The sequence below is a fragment of the Lissotriton vulgaris genome, chromosome 10 (genome assembly GCF_964263255.1).
Source record: "Lissotriton vulgaris chromosome 10, aLisVul1.2, whole genome shotgun sequence".
Classification (NCBI taxonomy): Eukaryota; Metazoa; Chordata; class Amphibia; order Caudata; family Salamandridae; genus Lissotriton; species Lissotriton vulgaris.
The window spans coordinates 602,567,172-602,585,496 of NC_141698.1; the positions used below are offsets into that span (position 1 = coordinate 602,567,172).

The window sequence follows — 18,325 nt, forward strand, 5'->3', positions numbered from 1 at the left end:
AAAACAAAAGCCATTTGAAGATGTCTGCTATGCATGTGCACACCGGTGCAGCCATCTTGCAATGGCGCAAAAACACTTCAAGATGGACGTCCCCCAAAAGCAAGGTAGACGGAGAAAATTAAACAAGAGGATCCAGCGAGCGCAATGATGCATAATATACATTATTGGGTTAAAGAGACGGAAGGGGAAACAGAGGGAGATGGGGAGAAAATAGTCCCTCATGTTCGACAAAGCAAAGTTTGATGTCCTCTGAGGAAGGGTACATTATCCGATCAAAACACAAGGAGGCCAGAATGCTCCAGGTTGGGTCCAACACTAGATACAAAGGAAAGCCATTGACTCAGGAGCAGAGAAGTGAGATAGACAAGAAATACATCCTGACATGAACAAGGCCTGACATGTAGCCCACTCCCCCTTGTCACCTCGCAGTGTGGTGGTGCTCGCAGTGTGTTGGGGGCTCTCTGTAGGTGTTTGTGGGTGTCATTTGCAAAAGATAAAGCTAGTGCCATTGCAAATAACAAGGCCATTTATTTAGGTTAAAAAAAAAAGATCAAGAGCTTTGCCAACAGCTCAAACTTTAACAAAGGCAAAACCATTGCATTGTAAATGCTTGTTTTCATGGCGATGGGACTGCCATGAAAAGGAAGTCGGAAAGGGACATCCTAATCCCTAAGGTGGTTCCTGCTCAGGCACCACCTCAGATTGTAGGGATAGGAGTTCACCTGCTGCACCAACAGGATCTTGGAACTGTCAGGGGCGGCGGTCTCCCCCTCGACATTATCGATCTTTATTATAATAATAAAAAATTAAGGTCTTCATTATGGTGTTGATTATGGCGCCACCGACTGGCTGTCAGTCCACCCAACATACAAGGCATCAGTCCGATGGCCGCATTACGATGCAGGCGGTCGGCCTGCATCGTAATGCGGCAGTCAGACTGATGCCTTGTATGTTTGGCGGACTGACAGCCTGTTGATGGCGTCATAATCAACATCATAATGAGGGCCTTAATTTTTTATTATTATTAGTTCATGCTATACAACATTTAAGCTTAGCATACTTTCCAAGAATTTAAATATTTATTCCATTCTTGCTAAATAAACAGAACATTGATCATAGAAATGGATTATACATAAAACAATCATAACAATCCAGGAATCTTTGCCATATGAAGTGGAAGAAGGTTACTGTAAGAATTAAATCCAAAAGGTTTTGAGAGGTTTATTGTAGATCAGCACAGCATAGCTCCTGACAGGATAGCAGCAGGAGGCAACTGCATTCCAAGTACAGAATGCTGCATTAGCAAAGCTCTATTTAGAATAAAGAACCAATACAGAAACATAACAAGTCTTATGCCTTAAAGCAATACACCCATATACATGTAAATAATGTTTTCATATGTAAATAATGTATTCAATGTAACACATCTCCCCCATTAAATAAAACAAAATAAGTAAGAAACAAACACAATATACTATACAAAATCTTGTAAAGAAATGGACCTGTTTCTTACCCGAACATTACTTTTAATTCTTGATGCCGCAGAATCACATTTTGGTTAATGACCAAACTTGCTATCATGTAGAGTTTTCCTGGTACAGGTTGACATTTTGTACACGACACTTAGCCACTTTCCTTGAATTCCAAACTTTACCATCTTGGGTAATGACAGTATTCCTGAAAACTTTTATTATTTGAATGGGTCTACCATATTTACTCATGCCTTTACTATCCAGAAAAGGTTTGAGAATCCTTACCCAATCACCAACCTCCAAATTATGTTCTCTTGTCTTCCATCTGTTATTGTATCATGTAGTGACTTTGTCCTCCTTACAAACCACTTTATCAGCAACTTCCTGAATATCAACCTTGTTCTCTACTACATTTTTACACTTTTACTGAAATGACCAAGGGCGAATAACTGAAGCTGGATCTCTTCCCTTAAGTAATTTAAAAGTACTAATCTCCGTGGTAGTGTGTGAAGTGATGCGATAAGTCCATAATTTTTCTCTAATAACATTCAACCAATCACCTTTCTCCTTAACTGCATCAGCTATAAAACCTTTCAACACCCGGTTAAAGCGCTCAACCTGGCCCTTCTCATGGGGTTCATAAAGTGATGTGCGAATATGTTTAATCTGACAATCCTTAAAGAATTTCTCCATCTCTGCAGAAACTAATTGCACTCCATTATCTGAAATCAAGGTAGCAGGACAACCCTCCGGTGCAAAAACTTCTCTAAAAAAACTAATAACAGCACTCGTAGTAGCTTTAGCGACAAATTTGACCTCAGGCCATTTCAAGTGATAGTCGATGATGACCAGGGCAAACCGTGAGGTTTCCGGTAAAATAGAAAACGGACCAGAGATATCAAAAGCAATCTTGTTCCATGGACTTGAGGCCATTTAACAGGTTTAAGTGAAGGAATATTAACTCTTAACATTTTGTCCTTATCACAACATTCATTACATTCCCTGACAGTGCGATCTAGGAATCTGTCCATGCCTGGCCACCAAAAATACAACCTTATCAAGCGTTTCATCGCAGAAATCACAGGATGTGTTTTGTGTGCCAATTTTAAAATCAATTCTCGCACACCATATGGTGGAATACATTTTCCAGATTTAAATAAGAAATCACCTTCATATAACAATTCATCAGCAACATGAAAGAATGGTAATAAATCTGATCTAACACTATTTTTGTTAGGCCAGCCTTCCAACACATATTTCTTGAGATGGACATACACTACATCTGCATTTCGAGACTCTTTCCACTTCCTTTCCGTAATGTCCTGATATTGAGACGGAATTACATCCGTAATTCCCAACACAAAATCTATATCTTTAACTACATTCACCTTGTCTGAACAATCTTTACAAGGAAGGCGTGAGAGAAAATCCGCAGTAACATTTTTCTTCCCAGGAATATACTCTACAGTAAAATTATACTCTTGCAATTTAGATGCCAGACATGCAATTCTTGCGGTAGAATTCCATCCTCCACCAACTGATAATATGTGTATTAGAGGTTTATGGTCTGTCCTAAGCACAAATATGCTGCCCCAAACATAAATTCTAAAATGTTCCACCGCCCCCATACATGGGAGCAACTCTCTCTCAATAACCGCATATCTACGTTCAGTTTCATTAAGTGTTCTAGATGAAAAAGCGACATTCCACTCAGTATTACCATCTCGTTGGGACAGAACACAACCAAGACCATACAAGCTAGCGTCAGTAGTTATTATGCACTTGTAGCCCATCCTAAACGGTCTTAAGGTAGGAGCACTTACAATATTGTTTTTGATATCCACAAAAGCCTTATCTTGCTCATCCTTCCACTCAAAAATAACCTTTTGCCTCAACAATTTTCTTAACGGTTCCATTTTGGTTGCGACATTTTCTACAAATTTACTGTAATACTCGCACGTACCTGAAAAAGAAAGTAGTTGTTCCTTATTGATTGGAGCTGGTGCCTTAAGAATAGCATCTACATTAGATTTCTTTGGAATTAAACCCTCACCTGATAACGTATGTCCTAAATATTCAACTGATTTACAAAACAACTTACAATTATGTGCCTTTAAGGTGAGCCCACTATCCTCCAGTCTTTTGCAAACTTGATCTAAGTGTGAAACATGCTCCAGTTCATTTTTTAGAAAAGACTAAAATGTCATCCTGAAAGCATTTGACAAAAGAATCCAAGTCTCTAAAAATCACTCTCTGAAAAACAGAGGCCGCTGAGGCCAGCCCAAATGGCATTCTTTTATACTGGAATAGCCCCATAGGTGTGATAAATGCGGTGTATTTCTTTGATTCCTCAGTCAGCTCGATTTGATGGTACGCTGATCTGAGATCAAGGGTAGTAAATATCTGCGCACCATCAAAAAATGAAACAAGCTCATTAATGTTAGGAAGAGGGTGGCAGTCAATTATGATATTAGCATTTAACGCTCTTAAATCAATGCACACGCGTAATTTTTGATCAGGTTTCCGCACGAGCACAATGGGAGAAACCCATTCTGAGGACTCAATGGGTTCTATTATGTCCTCCTTAAGAAGATCATTCAACATCTCCTTCAAGTCATCTCTAAAATTAAGAGGAACACCTCTCAATTTTTGTTTAACAGGAAGTGCATCATTTTTCAAAACAATTTTGTGCACAATTTTTTTTAACTTGCCCAAATCATCACAGAAGACTGAGATATATTTAAGACTCCAAAAACTCATGTCTTCCCTTACACCTTCTTTTTCAACTAAATCATGGCATGTAGTACTTACCATGTCTTTTTCACTACATAAGGAGACTGGATCTTTGGAACGTGGGCTGAGAATAATACCTAACTCGTATTGATCATACCAACCTAAAACATTGACACCCTTGACAGCAATGTTTAGTTTAATCATAGCAGTTCTGTTTTTAAAAGTAAGAGGCACTTTTAAGAAGCCCTCAATATCAATCATTGATCCATTAAAGCTTTCGGCAATGATGTCGGATGGTAGAAGACTTGTAATATCACATTCATCCACCAATCTCTCACTAAAATATTCTTTAGTAATAATCGTCCATGGCGATCCCGAATCAACCATGAGTTCTATTTCCTTACTATAAATGTAGAAGGAACATTTAGGGGACCTCATACTGCCTATAACAACACAACCCCTTTGTACAATAGAAACAACAAAACCCTTGTTGGGCTCCTGAATTTGACTAACTTCTGTACCCTCATTAATACAAGATACCTTTGTGGAGTCTAAATTGTTGGAAGAAACCTGTGTCTGGTTATGGCGTCTATCCCTGCAAACATTGCTAAAGTGTCCTATCCTTCCACAAATCGTACACTCTTTGTTAATTGCTGGACATCCCTGAAAAGAAGCAATGTGTGATTTACTACCACACCTAAAACAAGCAAAGGAATTGTTATAGTTAGCTTGTCTTTTTTAAAGAAAATTATTGAAATGTCCTTTGTTCTTTCCTTGCGTAAAACTGGGACCCCTGTTGTCAATTTTTGATTTCACAAAACAAACTTCTTCAGATGTAGATTTGCTAGTATTAGAGTTTTGCTTGACAATATCCATCCATTCGTCGCCAAAATTTGTAAGAATTAAATTAAATCCAAAAGGTTTTGATAGGTTTATTGTAGATCAGCACAGCATAGCTCCTGACAGGATAGCAGTAGGATACAACTGCCTTCCAAGTACAGAATGCTACATTAGCAAAGCTCTGTTTAGAATAAAGAACCAATACAGAAATATAACAAGTCTCATGCCTTAAAGTAATACACCCATATACATGTAAATAATGTATTCATACTAAATAAGAAATGTAACAGTTACCCTACCCAAGGTTGTAAAGTTAATCTTTTTTATGTTGCTAACGTGGATAGTTCACTAAACCAGTCACCTGCTTTTGGGTAACTTTACCCATTCCCTTTCCAGTGAATCTGTTTTATAGAGGTCAGTATAGCTTTTTGTGTCCATAGTTTTATTAACGGATTGAATATTGGTCTAAATCACTTGATGTTCTAAAACACCGTAAAATTGCTCTTATTAAAATGCTGGCTGTATCATTGGCTGAATGTGTGCTTGTGCTTTCTCTATCCCCAGGCGGACTTTGCAATAGAGGCTCTGGCCAAAGCAACATTTGAGCGTCTCTTCCTCTGGATTCTAAGCCGTGTGAACAAAGCTCTGGACAAGACGAAGAGGCAAGGGGCCTCCTTCTTGGGAATTCTCGATATTGCTGGATTCGAGATCTTTGAGGTACAGATAGCAACAGCAATGTGCTGTCTTATTAAAGTGTATTTTACTTTTGACAGTCATGATTAACTAACTCACCTTTTTATCATATTCCTCTTATCATACATTCTAACTGGGCTCTCCTTTTCCTTTGCTCTTCTGGGTTTGATATTTTGTGGTGCATGTGGTAGCATTTTCACATATTCCTATCATGTATTCATGCCATCACCACGTCTCCTAAATGGTTTTTACACAGAGGGCATCAATTTAAAGTTCTAGTCATAAAATATTGTCTTTGTGAAAGTTCCAAAGTGACAACACCTGTCAATGTAGGATCAACTCTGATACAAGGAGTGATACTTTGCTTTTTGGATGCTATGTGTTCACTTGCAACAAAACATTTGTGGGCTATTTGTTTGAACAGTGCAGCTGCTTATAATGACCTTGATGTAGCAAGGACTAACTGTGGATTCCTTTTTAAAGGAAAAGCACATTTGTCCTTTATGGGCTTTCATTGCTATAGTGTTGCAATTCTTGGACTAGATATGCCGAACCAGTACCCTATCCATGAAATCGATGTAGCCCTCCAATAGCCTACCTCATTCCATAACTAATAACATTATTTTGTGCAAGTCTTGCACACTTGTTTGTGTGGAGCAAAGTCCTTAGCACAGTGGTTCCCAAACTTTTTTGACCCGTGGCTCCCTTGACCGGGTTGGCGGGTGGCCGTGGCTCCCCACCATTTGTTTTGCCGGTGGGTCAGGCAGCACACTGTCCTAGGCACGGAGTTTTGGCTTGAGTGTTTTAGGCCACGGCCCTTGAGACCCCCCCCCCCCCCCCGGTTTTTTTATCCCACTTGGGGCCCTGCATTTGCATGGATGTAGGAGTGCTTCTCCCAACAAATTTTACCTAGAATTCCTGATGAATTTTGCAGTGCAAAGTGTGGGAAACGTCCAGTATTACCTTGTTAACTCTTTGTTCTTACTATGAAACTCATAAAGGGGAGAGGATGCCACACCCTGACATCTCAGTTTACCAGGTATGAAACACAGGGGGTGGGGGAGATAATTGAGGTTCAGAGTGTTCTGCCACTGTGATATCTTATCAAAGGTCCTCAGGTGCGCATTGTTTCCTTGAACCATAAATTCTGTAATCTTATGTAATGTAGAAAAGTACAGAAAGATCTATGGGCACTTCACTTAAGAATGTGATGGAAGTTACATGTAAAAGGTTACAAGGGAGTGCCAAGGAATTTGAGGATTATTCCTCAGGTTCTGCGCTTTTGTCTCACATTTATTGATAGATTTTAACCTAATACTTCCCTATTTCACAATCATGATGTAGCTAACAAGACTGATGCCACGAGTTGGCGGTCGCCAGGTGCTGAATCTATCACGTGTCTATTTCCCTACAGGATATTATTATTAAAGTGTAAAACAGGTTTCGCCATATGAAGGGCCCCACTTCAGCGTGTTGACCTGGGCCCCGCTACAACTACTGACATGTCTGGGCACAGCCAGAAAAGGTTTAAGCCATAGTCCATTGTTTCCTAAATAGAGGGGGCTCCTAGGGAACCCTTCAAACTCCTCAGACACTACATACCACGAAAGGTGTCTGTCTTTATGCTCGATCCAAGAGTCACAATTTATTATTTTCTGGACCAGGCATGCCAATCTGAAGTGACACCTGCCTTCCAGGTATAGCCGCTGCAGTGTGATGCGGACTGGAGACAAGCAGTCACAAAGCTTAAATGCAGCACATTATGTAGCGTTGTGACCATGATGAGTGTAAAGTACACCAGCCAGAACAGAACTGTCATAATCCAGCCTAGGATTGAGGATTAAAGCACAGAGCTCAGGTCTCCTGGGTAGCCCGCAGTAATCTTTGGTGGTGTTGGGTACTCTATTGTATAGCATGGGAAAGCAGGACATGTTGCATGGGCTGGGATTTGCTGGGACTGGAGCCGGTGAAGGACGGGATGTGTTTGGAGCTGGAAGGGGGGGGGGGGTGGGGTACAGCTGCCCAGTCCGGTCGGCCACTCTTGAAGAGTGTGTGTGGTGGGGGTTAGCTTGTCGCAGTCTGTGATTGCAGGAATGGGGTGGGAGGTGGAGAGAGGGGGTTCTTCTCCAATGTCTTGAAGCACGTGCGATGCGTGTTGAAGGTGTCATTTCTTTCAAGCCCCCCCACATCCTGAGCAGCGCCTCAGCACCTCTGGCTTCTCAACACGGCGTACCGGGGTGCCGTGGCCCACACTTTGGGAACCACTGCCTTAGTATAATGTTTTCCTTGCTTGTATAACACGACAACACATATGCACGATAGTAAACCCCAAGATCTTAGACCTATTTAGATCATAAGATGCTGGTGTCTATGACTTCTTCTGGTCTAAATTGATTTGAGGGTGCATCCATGCTTTGATTCATTTGATTCATCCAATTACAACTACACTATGAAGCTGCACCTTACAACCAGATTTGGAGAACCACACTTTAGCATATAACATATTTCAATTTGTAGTAGGACTCGTCTTTAGGTCCACACTATTTGTTGTGAAACACAGCAGGCTTACAGGAAATTATACCAAGGTTAATTCCTCCTTGGGTAGTTATATATAGAAAAGGTTTGAATTGGGCTTGATGATTTACCTAGGTATGTGCTTAGTTGCAAAGGTATTTTACCCAACTTTATGAAGATTTCTAAACTTCTGAAACTCCATAACTTTTTTAATTTTGCAAGAAATAAACAGCGGGAAAACATTTGAGCCAAAAGTAGGTTTGCAGGATGAAATGAAAAACTCAGCAAATAACCTAAGTTCAACAGGAGGATTCTGTCTAAATAGTATCTGCAAGGTTTTTCTTTTATAAAAACAATTTTATGTCAAAAACAAATGCTGCACACTATCTTCGGCAAAATTTGTAACATTAGCAAGCATCGCAAACTAGGAGAAATGTTGACAACTTCATTCAACTTTGAGGATGAAGGTTAAAGGTTTACCTACCCTTAAATATATCAACAGTGTGGAATCCAGAACATAATTGATATTTTTCAAGAAAGCTTGTGAGGCACTATGTCAAGAGCGCACATTTTCTTTATAGAAATTTGTAGGAAATTGGGTTTTTGAATGAAATGGTTAAAGACCCTTCTCAAGTAACAACCACAATCCCTGTATGGGTGAAGCACCAAAGTTACTAAATTAAACAGTGATGAACCCTCTGGTAGCTTGGCAAAAAAGCAGTCAGTCTCATCTTGGAGGCAATAAAGTATTTAGGCAGTACTCAAAGTAGTTAAGTGAAAACACAACACAAGAAAAATCCCATACCAATTTAGAAAAACAGAGTGATTTTTAATAAATTAAATAACATCAGAATGACAAAAATCAGTAGAACTGGACATATATGTAATTTGAAAGTTTTAAGTAGACATAGCACCTAAAAGCACAAAGTGCCACATGCAGTTATCTGGTCATGCTAGACTGGGGGAAAGTTACAAGTTCAGGCCAACCACTATGGATACAGGGACTAGGTGAGTCCTGCTGAAAAAGTTACCGTCTCAAAGTCCAGCGCGAAGATTTACATTTATGGGGGAGGAGGCTGTGTGGAGCAAGGAAAGCATTGTGGATGGTCGATGCTGTAGCGCAAAAAGCAGGCCTGAGTTGTGGCTAGCCATCCCTATATGGGAAGATTCGGTTCGGTGTCACAGGCGGTTGTTACTGGACTTTCACATTGGCGGTCAACTGTTGGCTGTTGTTGATGTAGTGCGAACTGCAGTATTCGCTGGCAGTTGCTGCAACACGAAGAGTGGGAATCACCGGAGCTTCACATTGACGCTCATCAGTGGTGGCAGAGTCTCAGCAGGAATGGGCCTGTTTGCGGTCGCAAAGAGCCCAAAACTTCAGGACCTGGGGAGGAATGCACTTTGATGCCAGCCAAGGGTCAAGTACCTGGTGAGCCACCTCAAGGTGATCAGGGACTCACTCTAGAAGAGGACAGTAGGTGTGAGAAGTTGGCCTGATAGGTAGTGTTTCCAATTCTGGAACCACTGGTTATCAGTCCAAACAAACCCCAAAGATGTCAGGTTGTAAGTCAACCTTGTAGACAAGCTATCCTAGTGGTAGCATGGACTAAGCAGCCTTAAAGGCTTAACTTAAGAGGTCGTGTTAAGCGAGCTGTTTTACCACATACAATCCTGTAATCAAATGAAAGGACACCACACAAGTATATATTATAAAAATATATGTATTTATTTCTAAATTACTCCCCAGTACTCTTTATGAGGAAAGGGGCACAAGCGTTAAATCAAAAGCACTGTTACACATATAAAGTTGCACGTTTATGGATGAGGGCGGGTGGCCACTCAGACCATATATTAAAAAAGTGGTATAAGTAACACTTATCGAACAATGGTTAGGCCTAGGGCCTAGAGATTCGCTGGGAGCAGTCAGGACAAGCAATGAAGAAGTCGGGAGTAGCCCACAGGAGACGGGTGCAGCACGGAAAGTGCGGCGCGCACCAATGCACTGTCAATGGTGCGTAAAAGTCAGTTAAAGTGAATAAAAAGATACTTCCGCTGAACCTAGGAACACAAAACTTTAGACACAGACCCTAGAGGTGTGTACCAGTGTAAAGACACCGGCGTTGCAAAGTTACCTCACCCACAGGCCGTGGGTGCACAGGGTCGAAGTGGCGTCGGGTTCTGTCACGCAGGTTCTTGGTGCTTGGAGCTGTTGCAGCTGCAGGCGCTGTGAAGCAGAAGTGTCCGGTGCGATCCAAGGGTGGATCGATGTAGAAAAGTACCTGAAAGCAGAGGGGACAGAGTCTGGGTCACTCAGCAGTGACCAGGGTGGAACCAGGACGGAACCAGGCAATGTCGGGCGCAATCAGGCGGTTGTCGATAGGCTTCTCTCCGCTGTCACGTGGGCTCTGGGGCATCTGCGACGTCCAGGAGCAGGTCACGATCTGTCCCACGTAGGCTCTCGCCGTCAGCACCGTCGGCTTGAAGATTGTAGCAAACAGCACTTGGCAAAAGCAATCCACGCGGAACCGGGAGATTGCTTATCACTCGAACCAGGAGGGTCAGAGTGGGTGCTCCTTTTCACAGGAGCTGGTGCAGATCTGGAGCAACCAGAAAAGCAAGTCGGATTTCAAAGTTCGTTGGCACAGGGGCCACAAGCCAGCTGGCAAGTGACCGGGCCAACGCGTCGAGCGCACACAAGCAGAAGGGCCCCACGCAGCACTCGTCGAGTGTGGAGGGGTGAGCTTTGGTGCAAGTGGAGCTCGGGGCTGGGGCTTCTCAAACCCCGGTGTACAGCTTCGAGGGTCACTCGTGGGCCGCACGGTCAGCGTCTCGTGGCCTTTTCAAGATGGCGTGCCCCACGCTTCCGGTCGCCTCCACGGGTCTCAGCTCTGCAGGGACTGTGGATCGGGCAGGTAGAAGGCAGGCAAGCTTGATCTCGTCGATCTCTGTCGCTCGAGTTCCGGCGGGAACTGCAACAAAGCCAGGGTCGAGGGCTGGATGGTGCCTGTTTGCACAGGGTGGTCACTCCTTGACCACAAGGGAGATTCTTCAGTCTTCTCACGTCGTGTAGAAAGTCGAAGGGTCCAGATTTCGTTTCTTATGTTTCTTCAGGATGATCTGAGGTCCGTTGGGACTGCTCCCCCTCTTATTCGAATCTAGGGGGTTGGACATCCTGCTAGGTCCCCTCCTATGGGTGGGACCCAGGAAGGGGGTGGTTACACCCCTCTCCTTTGATCCTGGCCGCGCTGGGACAGGGGCTGGGAGGCCCCAGAACCGGTTTGGCCGGATCCTGCAAGGGGCAGCCTTGTGCTCCCCAGGCAGTGTCTGGTTTCATTGAAACCTCCCTACTCCAATCCACTATCTCCTGTCTGGGGTGGTTTGACACCGCCCTGTGACAGGAAACTCTTTGTCCAGGCCTCCTCTGCCGGGTTTCGGTCAGCAGCAGGAGGTCAGACCCGTGTCTGTGGCAGGGGCATCCATTTTGTGGATCTGAGGCTCATTTTAAATCAACCGCGTTTCAGTAAAGTAACATGTCTTCTCCCTCTAGAAGGGTGGAATGCTACCCCCGTCGCCAGAACTGGCGAGGGGGTAGTATTCCAATTCGTATGACACCTTACACGACATGTTTTGATAAAGCCAAACCAAAGTTGCTATATAACCGCGAGGATTATAATGCGCTTAAGAGTATATGGTATGGCATTATCCCGGATCAGCTTAGGGAGTTGTTCCCGACAGCTGCAGACAGGCTCAGCTCATGCCAGAGCACCATCTCACATAAAACCACGCACTCTGCCTCCAGGATTGATGAGGCCTTCCATAGGAGTGGCTTACAGGCTATATATGTGTCCAGATATAGGTTTAGATATAGGTATACTATATCTAAGCAAGGGGTGATTACACCCACTTGCCCCAGCTGAGTGATCAGCCAGTTGTGTCAATTTAAGAACCAGCCAGGGGTGGCAAAAGCTATGCTTCAGCCCCTGGTAGGCCTTGGTGGCACCTATGCCCTGGGCACCTATAGTGCATGGTACAGGGGCTGACAAGGAGTCCATTTCCAATTGTGGTATGTACCTATAGCACATGTATTATGAATTTAGAGAGAGAACAGCAGGCTGGGGGTCTGATTAGCAGGCCCACAGCCTCAGTAAGTCGAAAACCAGTGAAGCAAAAAGCAAAAATTGGGGTGACCATAGGATAGCAGACCCTACTCTCCTACATAACCCCCCCCCCCCAAACGCAGGGACATTAAACTTAACCTTGACCAGATAAGTCTTCATGTTCTAAGTGGAAGTACCTGGAGAGACCATCTGCATTACCATGGTCAGTCCCTGGGCGGTGCTCCACTGTAAAGTCCATCCCCTGTAGGGAAATGGACCACCTGAGCAGTTTGGGATTTTCACCCTTCATCTGATTTAGCCACAAGAGGGGCTTATGGTCTGTCTGAATTAGGAAGTGAGTACCAAACAAGTATGGCCTCAACTTCTTCAGGGCCCAAACCACAGCAAAGGCCTCCCTCTCAATAGCTGACCAACGTTTCTCCCTGGGGGTCAGCCTTCTGCTAATAAAAGCAATGGGCTGGTCTTGACCATCTTGATTAAGTTGTGAAAGCACAGCTCCCACCCCCAACTCAGAAGCATCTGTCTGTACAATGAACTGTTTGGAGTAGTCAGGACTCTTCAGGATAGGTGCAGAGCACATGGCCTTCTTCAGGTCATCAAATGCCTTTTGACAGCTAACTGTCCACTGAACCTTTTTGGGCATCTTCTTGGATGTCAAGTCATTCAATGGTGTCACAATGGACCCATAGTTCTTTACAAATTTTCTGTAATACCCAGTCAGGCCCAAGAAGGCTCTGACTTGTGTCTGGGTAGTTGGAGGAGTCCAGTCCTGTATGGTCTGGATCTTGCTCTCCAGTGGTTGAACTTGACCCCCACCTACTAGGTGGCCCAAGTACACAACCTTGCTCTGCCCTATCTGGCGCTTAGTAGCCTTGATAGTCAGGCCTGCCTTTTGCAGGGCCTCCAGAACCTTCTTCAGGTGGATCAGGTGATCCTCCCAGGTGGAGCTAAAGACAGCAATATCATCTAGATATGCTGCGCAAAAGTCATCCAACCCAGCAAGGACTTGGTTCACCAACCTTTGGAAAGTGGCAGGTGCATTCTTCAAACCAAAGGGCATCACCACAAACTGATAATGCCCACTAGGGGTAGAGAATGCGGTTTTGGCTTTTGACTCTTCAGCTAGTCTGATTTGCCAGTAGCCAGCTGTCAAATCAAATGTGCTCAGAAACTTGGCAGAAGCCAATTTATCAATGAGCTCATCTGCTCTTGGAATGGGATGAGCATCTGTCCTAGTGACAGCATTGAGACCTCTGTAGTCCACACAAAACCTAATTTCTCTCTTCCCATCTTTGGTATGAGGTTTTGGCACAAGGACCACTGGGCTAGCCCAGGGGCTCTCTGATGGCTCAATCACTCCAAGCTCCAACATCTTTTGCACCTCAGCCTTTATACAATCCCTGACATGGTCAGGTTGCCTGTAGATCTTATTCTTCACAGGCAGATTGTCACCAGTATCCACCTCATGGGTGCACCAGTTAGTCTGACTGGGTGTGAGTGAAAACAATTGTCTGTGGGCCTGCAACACCTGTCTGCAGTCCACCTGTTGCTGCTCAGTGAGGCTGCCTGCCAAGGCTACTCCATCAACTGAACCATCATCAGGGTTCTGGGAAAGCAGGTCTGGGAGAGGGTCACTCTCTTCCTCCTGTTCCCCATCTGTGGCCATGAGGAGACTCATGTCCTCCCTGTCAACAAATGCTTTCAAACGATTGACATGGAGCACCCTGTGGGGGCTCCTAGGGGTGCCAAAGTCAACCAAGTAGGTGACTTCTCCCTTCTTTTCAATGATAGGGTAGGGTCCAGTCCATTGGTCCTGGAGAGCTGCTGGCCCCACTGGGTCCAACACCCACACCTTCTGCCCTGGCTGGTACTCAACCAGAACAGCCTTTTGGTCATGCCAGGCTTTCTGTAATTCCTGACTTGCCTCAAGGTTTTTGGATGCTCTCTCCATGTATTCAGCCATCCTGGAGCGGAGACCAAGTACATAGTCCACAATGTCTAGTTTAGGCTTTTTGAGAGGTAACTCCCATCCTTCCTTCACCAAACTCAATGGACCTCTTACAGGGTGGCCAAACAAAAGTTCAAAAGGGCTGTAGCCAACCCCCTTCTGTGGGACCTCTCTGTAAGCAAAGAGCAAGCAGGGTAAAAGGATGTCCCATTTCCGCCTAAGCTTCTCTGGTAAACCTTTTATCATTCCCTTTAGGGTCTTGTTGAACCTTTCCACAAGCCCATTGCACTGTGGATGGTAGGGTGTGGTAAACTTATAGTTTACTCCACACTCTTTCCACATTGCTTTTAAGTATCCAGACATGAAGTTGGTACCTCTGTCTGAAAGAACCTCCTTTGGAAAGCCCACTCTTGAAAAAACTGCAATGAGGGCTTTGGCCACCACAGGAGCTGTGGTGGTCCTCAGGGGAATTGCTTCTGGGTACCTGGTGGCATGATCCACTACCTCCAGTATAAATCTGTGCCCAGATGCTGTTTGAGGATCCATGGGACCCACAATGTCTATTCCAACTCTTTCAAAGGGTACCCCCACCACAGGTAGTGGTATCAGGGGGGCCTTTGTTGTGCCACCTGACTTACCACTGGCTTGGCAAGTGACACAGGAGCGACAAAACTCCTTGACATTTTCTGACATGTGAGGCCAGTGAAAGTGTGGAACAAGCCTGTCCCAAGTCTTATTCTGGCCTAAGTGTCCTGCAAGGGGAATATCATGGGCCAAGGTAAGAAGGAAGCCCCTAAACTTCAAAGGTATAACCAACCTCCTGGTTGTGCCAGGCTTGGGGTCTCTAGCCTCTGAATAAAGGAGTCCTTCATCCCAATACACTCTATGGGTACCTTGAGCATTCCCTGCAGCCTCAGCAGCAGCTTGCTGTCTGAGGGGTTCAAGTGAAGGGCAATCTAATTGGGCCTGCCCCAGGTCTGCCCTTGAGGGTCCCCCTGTCCCCAGAAACTCAACCTGATCAGGTTCAAGCTCCTCTGAGACAGTCTCCTCTTGGACTGCAGAATCAGTTTCCTGTGAAACCTGATCCTCAACCTGGGGCAAGTGGGAAGGCACAGCCTTAACCCTCTTGCTCCTTCTCTTGGGTTGTGGTTGGTCTATTGTTTCAAGATCCACCACTGGTTCAGGAAGGCACTTCTTAGCCTGAGACCTTGTCACTGCAAGGACATGAGCTGAAATCCCTAGCATTTCTGCATGAGTCCTGTACTCCACTTCTGACCAAACTGAGCTTTCAAGATCATTGCCTAACAGACAGTCTACTGGGAGGTCTGCACTCACAACAACTTTCTTTAGGCCATCTACCCCTCCCCAGGAGAAGTTCACAACAGCCACACTATGGGAAGTAGTGGAGTTGCTTGCATTGGTCACTAGGTAACTTTCACCTAGTACAATTTGTCCAGGGTCCACAAAGCCAGGTGCCACCATTGTGACACTGAACAAAACAATTTGCCAGTACTGTGCACTGGATTAGACAGTTACATTTGAAGAGCTACCAATCGCTCTCTCAAGCTGACCTCTATTTCCGTCAATACAAATTAGAACCACAAAGGTTTTCAAGATGACTATTTATTATGTTCAACGTATAAGTTTAGGTTTATTTTCCTTATTTTTAGATTATGTCTTTAGTCATTTGTTTTTTCAATTCTCTTATTCAGAATATCATACAATATATACAACAATGAACAGTAAATTGGGAGGGAACCAGGTCAAATAACACAATTGGGGCAACACTTAGACACTTAACAAACAGTTAGACACTAGACAACATATATGAGTGAAACATAGAAGTTAGGGTTGGTAGAGGTAAATGGCATTATTTACAACTTTATACATCCAAACAACTGTGATGCTATTCCTCTAGATGCAAATTGTTCATCGAGATGGATTGAGGAACATTGATCATTATTTTGTCACTCACTAAATGAGCAATTTGAATATAACTTTATCGAGCACTCAAATCATTGTAACGCCTATCATTGGCCTTAGTATTTACAAAACAGCCACCATATTGGCGCCACCATACATCTACCACCTCAATAATTCATAAATCAATAATTCATAGGTCGACGCGTTTCGAATCCTATTTAGGTGTATAGGATTCTCTTCAGGACCAAACCAACTCAATCTGTGAAAAAATAAAAGTAAGAAAAACCTCTGTCAGTGGAAACCAAAGAAAGACTCTCAAGTCACATTCTACATCCAACCACTCTCGATATTACCTGTCATCCTATGGACCTTGCTTTAGGCATGGTGGATTTACTGCAAAGAATCGAAACAATACGTTTCAGAAATTGAGCACATGACTTCAATATGTGAAGGAAAAAATCCGTGACGGTCAATTTAATACTTACATCTTCCTAAGGTTAAGCCTCCCTGTCCAAATATGTAACCGATTGGATAATTTTCAGTTCAAATTGAAAGGGCGCGTTCGCCTCGTGTGTTCAATCTAAAATGAAAAACAACGGAGCTGGTTATTCCGTTGTAGTTACTAATCCCACCTATTCAGCGAGCCAGAGCGCACCAGTTTCCCGTACAACTCTACTCGCGTTCAGATGCTAGGTCCCGGTTTCTGTTTACCTGAGGCTGCGTGAGTGTCCTCCAGCACGGGTCGCGGTCGGTTTTCAAAACGCGATCCCCAATGGGCGGAACAGCCTCTATTTACACGCAATTATTTCCGGTTTTCGGGTCAGGGGCTCATGGGATATGTAGTTTTCAGTCTGCCAGAGGTCCCTCTGGCTACAATACGTGTAATGGGAGAACCTAAAAGGTGCCGAGGTGCGGTGGTAAAACCTCATCTGAAGCATAAACCGGTTCTATAAGCTATATAATTCTGACATTTCATTTAAGCCTTGTGTGGCTGTATTGAACTTCAAAATTAACATGGCCTCACGTTGTCGCAATTTGGCCTCTACGTCTCCGCCTCTGGGGTCAGGGTCAATTTTCGAGATAACTGTCCATTTTAAGTCTTGTTCACTGTGCAGTTGATCCATCCAATGTTGTACTAGAGGGGCAGTGACCACTTTCCTCTTTATCCGTGATTTATGTTGAGACAACCTTTGTCTCACTTCCTGATTTGTCTTTCCTATGTATAATTTGTCGCAGGGACATAGGATCCCGTACACCACATTTTTTGATTTGCAGTTGGTGAACTGGTCATGTTTCCAGGATATTCCTGAGTGCTGGAATAGATCACCTTCCTGGGTAGAAGCACAGCAGAGGCATGTGCCGCATTTATGATGGCCTTTAATAGGAGGCAAATTGACATAGTCTCTCACTGTCACTGGTTTGGTCTTTGGAATTGCTGCTCTGACAATATAATTCGCGATACTTTTATCCTTTTTAAAGGCAAATAAAGGCTGTTGCGCAAATTGAGTGTCCAGTTCCTTAATCAGATGCCAATTCTGGTAGATCAATTTTTTGAGAAAATTCGATGTTGGACAATATGTTGATACGCAAACAATACGTGTTTGTTGTTGTTTCTGTCTCCTGTTTAACAATTCCTCTCTAGGTGTGCACAATGCTCTTTTGATGGATTGGTTTAATAATTTCACCGGATATCCCCGGTCTTGAAGCTTGTTTTTCAAGATATTTGCATGGTGCATAAATTCATCTTTGAATGTGCAGTTTCTACGGATGCGTAGAAACTGCCCTATCGGAAGGTTTTGTTTGAGGCTTCTTGGATGATTGCTTGAAAAATCCAGCGCTTTATTGCGATCCGTGTCCTTCTTGAAAAGGGTGGTGACTAGTTGTCCATCTACACAATATACTTCGACGTCCAGAAAGGACATTCTTGTTTTTGAGGTTTGTAGTGTAAATTTAATGTCACTTGTCCTATCGTTGATCCAGGTGTGAAATTCAACTAATTGTTCATGTGATCCTGACCATTTGAAAAAGATATCGTCTATATATCTTACCCATCCTCCTATCCACTGGAGGAATGGGTTGTTATT

At 43.9% G+C, this 18,325-nt stretch overlaps 1 protein-coding gene across 4 annotated transcripts in view; it reads left to right on the top strand.

The window, feature by feature from the left end:
- MYH11 (myosin heavy chain 11) overlaps window positions 1-18,325 on the top strand; it is a 285,530-nt gene that overhangs the window by 155,079 nt on the left and 112,126 nt on the right. For all 4 annotated transcript variants that reach the window (XM_086941438.1, XM_086941439.1, XM_086941437.1 and 1 more), the window contains one exon: window positions 5,610-5,762. In XM_086941438.1, coding sequence (XP_086797564.1) covers window positions 5,610-5,762 — 153 coding nt within the window. The remainder of the gene's footprint in view (window positions 1-5,609; window positions 5,763-18,325) is intronic.